The following is a 10222-nucleotide window of genomic DNA, read 5'->3' on the forward strand; positions in this document are numbered from 1 at the left end:
CTGCAGTGTAGGTGTAGGATAAGATTTCCTAGCTGAGGCTGCTGCGGAGGGAAGAAATGTTGACTTACCCGCAGTCACCATAGATATCCACGCATCCAATGCATCCCCAAATAGTGCCTGACCTGTGAATGGCAGGTTCTCCACACTTTTCTTGGATATTGCATCCGGAGTCCATTGGCGTAGCCAGAGTCCTCTGCGTGCCAAGACAGCCATGGAAGTGGCAGGCCAATGTCCTTCATGGCCTCCACCATGAAACCTGCAGAATCCTGTATGTGACGTAAAAACAAGTCAATGTCACCCCTATCCATAGTATCTAAGTCCTCTAGTAATGTTCCTGACCACTTTACTATGGCTTTAGAAATCAATGCACAAACAATAGTGGGCCTTAAAGCCACGCCTGTAGCAGTGTATAGGGATTTGAGCATAGTCTTAATCTTGCGGTCAGCCGGCTCCTTTAAGACGGTTGAACCAGGGTCAGGTAAAACCACCTTTTTAGACAGCCTAGATACAGAAGCGTCTACTACAGGTGGGTTTTCCCACTTCTTTCTATCCTCTTCAGGGAAAGGGAAAGCAATGAGAATTCTTTTAGGGAACTGGAATTTTTTCTCTGGGTTTTCCCAGGATTTTTCAAACAAGGAGTTTAACTCCTTAGAAGCAGGGAAGGTAAACGAGGATTTCTTATTTACTGTAAAATAAGATTCCTCTACTTGTTCCAGAAACTTCTCAGAAATATGCAAAACATCCCTAATGGCTTCAATCATTAGCTGCACCCCTTTAGCAATGGATGCATCCCCCCCTGCATATCGCCATCACCGTCCCCTGTATCAGAGTCGGTATCAGTGTCGGCTTGCATGATCTGGGCAAGTGTATGTTTTTGGGGTATGTAGGTGGGGTTTTAGATGAAGTAGTGGGAGCTGAATACTTCAAATCCACTACAGATTGTCTCAAAAACCTGCGTCTCTTTCTCAGTATGTGACATCCTTGTTGAAATCTGGGATATCATTCCCCTTAAAGAATCCACCCATGGGGGTTCGGATTCAGAAGGCTGAGACAGCACATTGCAGTCCTGAGTACATGGAATAGACTCCTCAGGAGAAGATACACACTCTGCAGCACAGGACACAGAGTCCTTAGACATGGTAATGTGGATATACACACACACAGGTAAATGTCAGACACAGTTTCCCCCAGAGTACCTTCAGAGAGTCACAGAGTATAAGGAGCCAGCCACACAGCGCCCCTGTAGGCAGTTATTATGATAAAAGCCCGGCGCTGACTAACTAACCTTAATAGGGAGAGCAGCGCTCCCTGTCAGTGTCCTAGTTCCTATGATCTGCAGGGAGAAAATGGCGCTGGTGAGTGCTGGATCCGCTCTGAGAGGAAGCCCCGCCCCTTGTAATGGCGTGCGGCTTCCCGCACTAATTGTTTATACTGGCCTGAGGATTTTAGTGATAACAGGGGGATTAGCCCCTGTTAGCTGCGTGACCAGTGTAGGGTTTATCCGCTGCTGGCTCAGGACGCCCCTCAAAGCGCCTACACTGTGTGTTGCTGAGCCTTCCTGGAGCGCAGCCTGTCAGAGCTACGCTCCCACCCTTGTGCCGCCATACCCGCCGGCGACCCGCAAACCGGGTCGCCGACGCTGTACTCAACACTTTCTTCTGGCTTTGTTAGGGGGTGGCAGCCGTACTGCGGGAGTGAGTTGTCGCCCGTGGGCTTGTGATCAGCACCCTCAGGAGCTCAGTGTCCTGTCAGTGGAGTAGAGAACCATTAACTCTTCAAGACGTTGGTTCCTTCCCCCTCCCTAAGTCCCACGAAGCAGGGATTCTGTTGCCAGCAGCCTTCCTGTAACCTAACTAACTCTAGAAAATAAAAAACTAAGAAAACTCCTAGGAGCTCCCCTAGCTGTGACCGGCTCCTCCGTGCACATTTTCTAAACTGAGTCTGGTAGGAGGGGCATAGAGGGAGGGGCCAGCCTATACTATTAAACTCTTAAAGTGCCAGTGGCTCCCAAAGGACCCGTCTATACCCCATGGTACTAAATGGACCCCAGCATCCTCTAGGACGTAAAATAAAGTAGATTATAACCTAGCAGATGATGATGATTACAGGGTATCATATGGTGTATTGCATGTAAAGTACCTTGTTCCACACCTACTCTGCTGTAGCAATATACCTTATATAAGGGCGAGTAACACTTGTACAGGCTTACCAGCGTATGAGCACACACATAAAGGAATGCTACCTTACCAATGCTTCCAGGAGTAACGTTAGGAGACATTTCTCTGATCCATCAGCTCATATGACTGATGTTATTGTTCATCTAGAATCTCCAATTCATACGATATGTTCCCCATCCATTGTTTTACATTGGTGCTGACATAGGACTTGGCGAGTGACTACATCTCCATTTATACTTTATGGTTAGTTACCAGTACAAGAGAGATATATCTAAGTCTTATTATAATATTACATTTGTTATTGTGAGTGTTCTCAGGAGGGTGGACACAATGATAGTCTGAGACACAATATTATAAAGCCTTCATTAAAAGTTATGTTTTATTATACACACACATTTACAATTAAGTGTCCCAGAGAGTCGTCTTCTCCTATTGTTTACAAGATTAATATTGTTACAGAAAATGTCACATTTCCATAATGTATTTTATTTCCAGCAGATGGACCCACAAGCAGGAATATCTCAGAAGGACATCTAATGTTATCCCCGGATTGTGACATAAAAAATAATGACAGTAGACAGGATTCTCCAGGAGATAACCCCATTACCCCAATTATACATCCAGCTCTATCAGCTGATCCCTCTGATCCTGGGAAATGTTCTCCTGATCACTCTGATATTGGTGCATCTGTTACAGCTCTGAGAGTAGATACAGAGTTTCCATGTGCTATAGATGCCAAATGTTTTACACAGAACACAAAGCCTATTAACCCACACACAGGTAAGGCAGGTGAAAGGCCAATAATATGTTCTGAGTGTGGGAAATGTTTTGCACACAAATCAGCTCTTGTTAGACATAACAGAAATCTCACAGGTGAGAAGCCATTTTCTTGCTCTGAGTGTGGGAAATGTTTTGTACGTAAATCACATCTTGTTATACATTACAGAAGTCACACAGGTGAGAAGCCATTTTCTTGCTCTGAATGCGGGAAATGTTTTACACAGAAATCAGATCTTATTGCACATCAACGAACTCACACAGGTGAGAAGCCATTTCCATGTTCTGAGTGTGGGAAATGTTTTACACAGAAATCAGATCTTATTACACATCAGCGAACTCACACAGGTGAGAAGCCATTTCCATGTTCTGAGTGTGGGAAATGTTTTGCACACAAATCAGCTCTTGTTAGACATAACCGAAATCACACAGGTGAGAAGTCATTTTCTTGCTCTGAGTGTGGGAAATGTTTTGTACGTAAATCACATCTAGTTATACATTACAGAAGTCACACAGGTGAGAAGCCATTTTCTTGCTCTGAATGCGGGAAATGTTTTACACAGAAATCAGATCTTGTTAGACATCACAGAAGTCACACAGGTGAGAAGCCATTTCTATACTCTGAGAAATAAATCCGCTCTTGTTGCACACAATAGACCTCACTCAGGTGAGGAACCATTTTAATCTTCTGGAGTATACTTATCATTGCCATGCGTTGTTCTTCAAGGTTCTTATCCCATCTCCTATGCTTTTTGCAATATACATGTTACCACTGAGCTAAATAATCAGATGTCATGCCCTCATCTACCACTGCTATGCAGATGACCTGTCTTTTGCTCTGGGTACTGAGAACTCAGTACCAATCCTAAATGGTTGTCTAGCTGAGCTCCAGGTGTGGGTGATGCCAGTTGGCTGTGACTCAGTCCTGGTGAAACAGGTCTTTATGATAGAAGCTCACCAACAAAGGGCAGGGCTACAGCTCAGCTTTGCTACCAGCCAGACTTACGCTTGGGGGTTCAGAGTTACAAAATGCTGATCGTGTGCGGAATCTTGGTGTCCTGGATGGTGGAGTGACACTTAGACATCAGGTATCAGCCACAATCATATCCTCATCTGAGGAACATAGCCAGACTCCAGCACTTATTTCCCTCAGAAGATCTTCCTACAGTCATACATTCATTTGTATCATCACACATAGACTACTGCAATGTCCTCTACCTGGGTCTCCCGGCAAAAGAATTGCACCGCTTGTAGCTTGTACAGAATGCTGCAGCCAGGCTGTTACCTAACCGGCCCGTTCCTGCCACATAACACCCATTCTCTGCTCCCTTCACCGGCTGCCTGTAAAATGGTGACTATTACATAATCTTACTGACTCTCCCAGCCCTACATGACCAGGGTCCATGTACCAGAAGTAGCTTCTGCCTCCTTACTGACTTACTGTAGGCCCCTATTACATAATCTTACTGACTCTCCCAGCCCTACATGACCAGGGTCCATGTACCAGAAGCAGCTTCTGCCTCCTTACTGACTTACTGTAGGCCCCAATTACATAATCTTACTGACTTTCCCAGCCCTACATGACCAGGATCCATGTACCAGAAGCAGCTTCTGCCTCCTTACTGACTTACTGTAGGCCTCTATTACACAATCTTACTGACTCCCAGCCCTACATGACCTGGGTCCATGTACCAGAAGCAGCTTCTGCCTCCTTACTGACTTACTGTAGGCCCCTATTACAGAATCTTACTGACTCCCAGCCCTACATGACCAGGGTCCATGTACCAGAAGCAGCTTCTGTCTCCTTACTGACTTACTGTAGGCCCCTATTACATCATCTTACTGACTCTCCCAGCCCTACATGACCAGGGTCCATGTACCAGAAGCAGCTTCTGCCTCCATACTGACTTACTGTAGGCCCCTATTACACAATCTTACTGACTCTCCCAGCTCTACATGACCAGGGTCCATGTACCAGAAGCAGCTTCTGCCTCCTTACTGACTTACTGTAGGCCCCTATTACAGAATCTTACTGACTCTCCCAGCCCTACATGAGCAGGGTCCATGTACCAGAAGCAGCTTCTGCTTCCTTACTGACTTACTGTAGGCCCCTATTACAGAATCTTTCTGACTCTCCCAGCCCTACATGACCAGGGTCCATGTACCAGAAGCAGCTTCTGCCTCCTTACTGACTTACTGTAGTCCCCTATTACATAATCTTACTGACTCTCCCAGCCCTACATGACCAGGGTCCATGTACCAGAAGCAGCTTCTGTCTCCTTACTGACTTACTGTAGGCCCCTATTACACAATCTTACTGACTCTCCCAGCCCTACATGACCTGGGTCCATGTACCAGAAGCAGCTTCTGCCTCCTTACTGACTTACTGTAGGCCCCTATCACAGAATCTTACTGACTCTCCCAGCCCTACATGACCAGGGTACATGTACCAGAAGCAGCTTCTGTCTCCTTACTGACTTACTGTAGGCCCCTATTACATAATCTTACTGACTCTCCCAGCCCTACATGACCAGGGTCCATGTACCAGAAGCAGCTTCTGCCTCCTTACTGACTTACTGTAGGCCCCTATTACACAATCTTACTGACTCTCCCAGCCCTACATGACCAGGGTCCATGTACCAGAAGCAGCTTCTGCCTCCTTACTGACTTACTGTAGGCCCCTATTACATAATCTTACTGACTCTCCCAGCCCTACATGACCAGGGTCCATGTACCAGAAGCAGCTTCTGCCTCCTTACTGACTTACTGTAGGCCCCTATTACATAATCTTACTGACTCTCCCAGCCCTACATGACCAGGGTCCATGTACCAGAAGCAGCTTCTGCCTCCTTACTGACTTACTGTAGGCCCCTATTACATAATCTTACTGTCTCTCCCAGCCCTACATGACCAGGGTCCATGTACCAGAAGCAGCTTCTGCCTCCTTACTGACTTACTGTAGGCCCCTATTACACAATCTTACTGACTCTCCCAGCCCTACATGACCAGGGTCCATGTACCAGAATTAGCTTCTGCCTCCTTACTGACTTACTGTAGGCCCCTATTACAGAATCTTACTGACTCTCCCAGCCCTACATGACCAGGGTCCATGTACCAGAAGCAGCTTCTGCCTCCTTACTGACTTACTGTAGGCCCCTATTACATAATCTTACTGACTCTCCCAGCCCTACATGACCAGGGTCCATGTACCAGAAGCAGCTTCTGCCTCCTTACTGACTTACTATAGGCCCCTATTACATAATCTTACTGACTCTCCCAGCCCTACATGACCAGGGTCCATGTACCAGAAGCAGCTTCTGCCTCCTTACTGACTTACTGTAGTCCCCTATTACATAATCTTACTGACTCTCCCAGCCCTACATGACCAGGGTCCATGTACCAGAAGCAGCTTCTGCCTCCTTACTGACTTACTATAGGCCCCTATTACATAATCTTACTGACTCTCCCAGCCCTACATGACCAGGGTCCATGGCACTAGAAGCAGCTTCTGCCTCCTTACTGCCCTGTTTCTTCCACCTGCAGATGAAGGACTGTTACCAGCAGTACCAAGAATCCCCAAGAAGTTCTGAGATGTCAGAGGTGGAGACAGGGTGGTGGCACTAGTGCTGTAGCGGGGGCTGCCGGAGGCACTGTCTGTGGGTAATATTGTCCCCAAGCAGCGCTAAGGTGTCAGAGGGGAGACATGGCAGTGGTAGTAGTTGGAGGAGACAGGGCGGGTGGCAGTAGCAGAAAGAGAGGGTGGATGGTCACAGTGCAGTGCCAGGGGCTGCTGGAGGCAGTACAGAGGTGTATGGGTCCCGCACAGAACCAGTTGATAATTAGACTTAATGATGATTATACTTCCTTATGTCTAATTAATCCCTTGTATGTGTTACTGTTATTTGCTGTGTCAGCCTTTATGTGTGTTCTGTGTAATAATCCTGAAAGTAGTGCTGCTACCGATCTCATATCATTTGTAGTAACTTGGAAAAGATGAGATATGAGGTGCACTCTGGAAGCTTATAGGGGGTTAATCAGAGATGAACACAGATGTGACATCACGCAGCCCCCCCGGAAAATGGTCCCGGCCCGCCCACGTTCACCCCTCAGGGATGTGACCACAATGTGTGTGTCTGTGCGGCCGCTGCGTACGTGCATTTTGTCACCACCAGCAAACTGCTGCACAACGCTATTGCGGCTGGTTCTGAATGACCCCCATAGTGTTTTGGATCTCCTGATATGTATCTGTTTTACTTGCCTGCAATACTATAATGTAACTTGAATTGTTTCTGTGATTTAAGGATATTTTATCCATGTTGTGCAGAGTAAAGTATTTTTTAAGTTTAAAATATAGAGAAAAATCTGTGTATTAAAGATATGAAATAAAGTTGTTTAAAAACAAAAGATTTCCGTTGAGTCTTTTTATGTGTCTGTGTATTATCTTATTTCCAGATAATTGTCGCTATGGTGACAGAAACAATTTCCTGTTAATGTGTCACTTGTATTGTTACTTTTGTGTCCAGCGGGTGGGCTCGGAAATGTTATCCTTTTCCTTGCAGCCCCAGTTGCTGGAGAAAATGAAGGAGGAGCTGTTGACGGGTCACGTTCCGCTTGAGTTGACAATTTTCTCACCAGCAGGTCTTTCCTCCTCTGCAGACTTGTGTCCGGAAAGAGAGATACAACGTAGGCTTTAAACCTAGGATCGAGCACGGTGGCCAAAATGTAGTGCTCTGATTTCAACAGATTGACCACCCTTGAATCCTGGCAAAGCGAATGAAGGGCTCCATCCACAAGTATTTCCAGGGAAAACGCTAAGTCTGAGGGACTATGCACAGGCCCAAATGATAATTGTTTTATGATCCTTCAATGTATGAACCAACGGATAGAGGGAATAATCCGAAAGTGTTAATACCATAGATTAGCTAATCTGGTTGGAGGTGCGCCATTAAGCAAATTGCAATGACTGGTTAGGTGGTTTAGAAAAAACACTAGTGGGTTTATATCTAAAGAAGCCTTAATGTGTGGCGCACTCTTTTTTCTTTATGTTTCATGAATAAATTAAAACATAACTTTTATTATTTTTATTTAAGATAGATTTTTCAATAGACATGACATAAGGCAATTGATTGTCAGCCTGGAAAGACAAATGAATGAAAGATATAAAATCATTTATATACCAGCACTGCCTATGTATGGGTATATGGGTACAGCAATAACTGATATAAGCAAGTGAAATATAAAAGGGATTTAAACACAGGTTTTATTTATCAAATGTATGAGATCCTTTCACAGCGGGATTGTGATCTCAGAAAAAAAATGTTTTACAGCTGCGACCTGCAGAGCGTTACTACTGCATACAACCTAAGTGCTCCCTGCAGAGCGTTACTACTGCATACAATCTAAGTGCTACCTGGAGAGCATCACTACTGCAAACAACCTAAGTGCTCCCTGCAGAGCGTTACTACTGCATACAACCTAAGTGCTCCCTGCAGAGCGTTACTACTGCATACAACCTAAGTGCTCCCTTCAGAGCGTTACTACTGCATACAACCTAAGTGCTCCCTGCAGAGCGTTACTACTGCATACAATCTAAGTGCTACCTGGAGAGCATCACTACTGCAAACAACCTAAGTGCTCCCTGCAGAGGGTTACTACTGCATACAAACTAAGTGCTCTCTGCAGAGCGTTACTACTGCATACAACCTAAGTGCTCCCTGCAGAGCGTTACTACTGCATACAACCTAAGTGCTCCCTGCAGAGCGTTACTACTGCATACAATCTAAGTGCTCCCTGCAGAGCGTTACTACTGCATACAACCTAAGTGCTCCCTGCAGAGCGTTACTACTGCATACAACCTAAGTGCTCCCTGCAGAGCGTTACTACTGCATACAACCTAAGTGCTCCTTGCAGAGCGTTACTACTGCATACAACCTAAGTGCTCCCTGCAGAGCGTTACTACTGCATACAACCTAAGTGCTCCCTGCAGAGCGTTACTACTGCATACAACCTAAGTGCTCCCTGCAGAGCGTTACTACTGCATACAACCTAAGTGCTCCCTGCAGAGCGTTACTACTGCATACAACCTAAGTGCTCCCTGCAGAGCGTTACTACTGCATACAACCTAAGTGCTCCCTGCAGTGTTACTACTGCATACAACCTAAGTGCTCCCTGCAGAGCGTTACTACTGCATACAGCATAAGTGCTCCCTGCAGAGCGTTACTACTGCATACAACCTAAGTGCTCCCTGCAGAGCGTTACTACTGCATACAAACTAAGTGCTCCCTGCAGTGTTACTACTGCATACAACCTAAGTGCTCCCTGCAGAGCGTTACTACTGCATACAACCTAAGTGCTCCCTGCAGTGTTACTACTGCATACAACCTAAGTGCTCCCTGCAGAGCGTTACTACTGCATACAACCTAAGTGCTCCCTGCAGTGTTACTACTGCATACAACCTAAGTGCTCCCTGCAGAGCGTTACTACTGCATACAACCTAAGTGCTCCCTGCAGAGCGTTACTACTGCATACAACCTAAGTGCTCCCTGCAGAGCGTTACTACTGCATACAACCTAAGTGCTCCCTGCAGAGCGTTACTACTGCATACAACCTAAGTGCTCCCTGCAGAGCGTTACTACTGCATACAACCTAAGTGCTCCCTGCAGTGTTACTACTGCATGCAACCTAAGTGCTCCCTGCAAAGCGTTACTACTGCATACAACCTAAGTGCTCCCTGCAGAGCGTTACTACTGCATACAACCTAAGTGCTCCCTGCAGAGCGTTACTACTGCATACAACCTAAGTGCTCCCTGCAGAGCGTTACTACTGCATACAACCTAAGTGCTCCCTGCAAAGCGTTACTACTGCATACAACCTAAGTGCTCCCTGCAGAGCGTTACTACTGCATACAACCTAAGTGCTCCCTGCAGTGTTACTACTGCATACACCCTAAGTGCTCCATGCAGAGCGTCACTACTGCATACAACCTAAGTGCTCCCTGCAGAGCGTTACTACTGCATACAACCTAAGTGCTCCCTGCAGAGCGTTACTACTGCATACAACCTAAGTTCTCCCTGCAGAGCGTTACTACTGCATACAACCTAAGTGCTCCCTGCAGAGCGTTACTACTGCATACAACCTAAGTGCTCCCTGCAGAGCGTTACTACTGCATACAACCTAAGTGCTCCCTGCAGAGCGTTACTACTGCATACAACCTAAGAGTGCTCCCTGCAGAGTGTTACTACTGCATACAACCTAAGTGCTCCCTGCAG

The 10222-nt window shown here is 46.2% G+C and overlaps 1 protein-coding gene across 1 annotated transcript in view; it reads left to right on the forward strand.

Annotated features, from left to right (window-relative positions):
• LOC135049039 (oocyte zinc finger protein XlCOF7.1-like) overlaps positions 1 to 6063 on the forward strand; it is a 62538-nt gene extending 56475 nt beyond the window's left edge. Inside the window, exon 3 of the mRNA XM_063955600.1 lies at positions 2676 to 6063. Coding sequence (XP_063811670.1) covers positions 2676 to 3586 — 911 coding nt within the window. The 3' untranslated portion in view covers positions 3587 to 6063. The remainder of the gene's footprint in view (positions 1 to 2675) is intronic.
• The last annotated feature ends 4159 nt before the right edge of the window (positions 6064 to 10222 follow it).

This window comes from Pseudophryne corroboree, unplaced genomic scaffold (genome assembly GCF_028390025.1).
Source record: "Pseudophryne corroboree isolate aPseCor3 unplaced genomic scaffold, aPseCor3.hap2 scaffold_986, whole genome shotgun sequence".
In the NCBI taxonomy this organism is placed as follows: Eukaryota; Metazoa; Chordata; class Amphibia; order Anura; family Myobatrachidae; genus Pseudophryne; species Pseudophryne corroboree.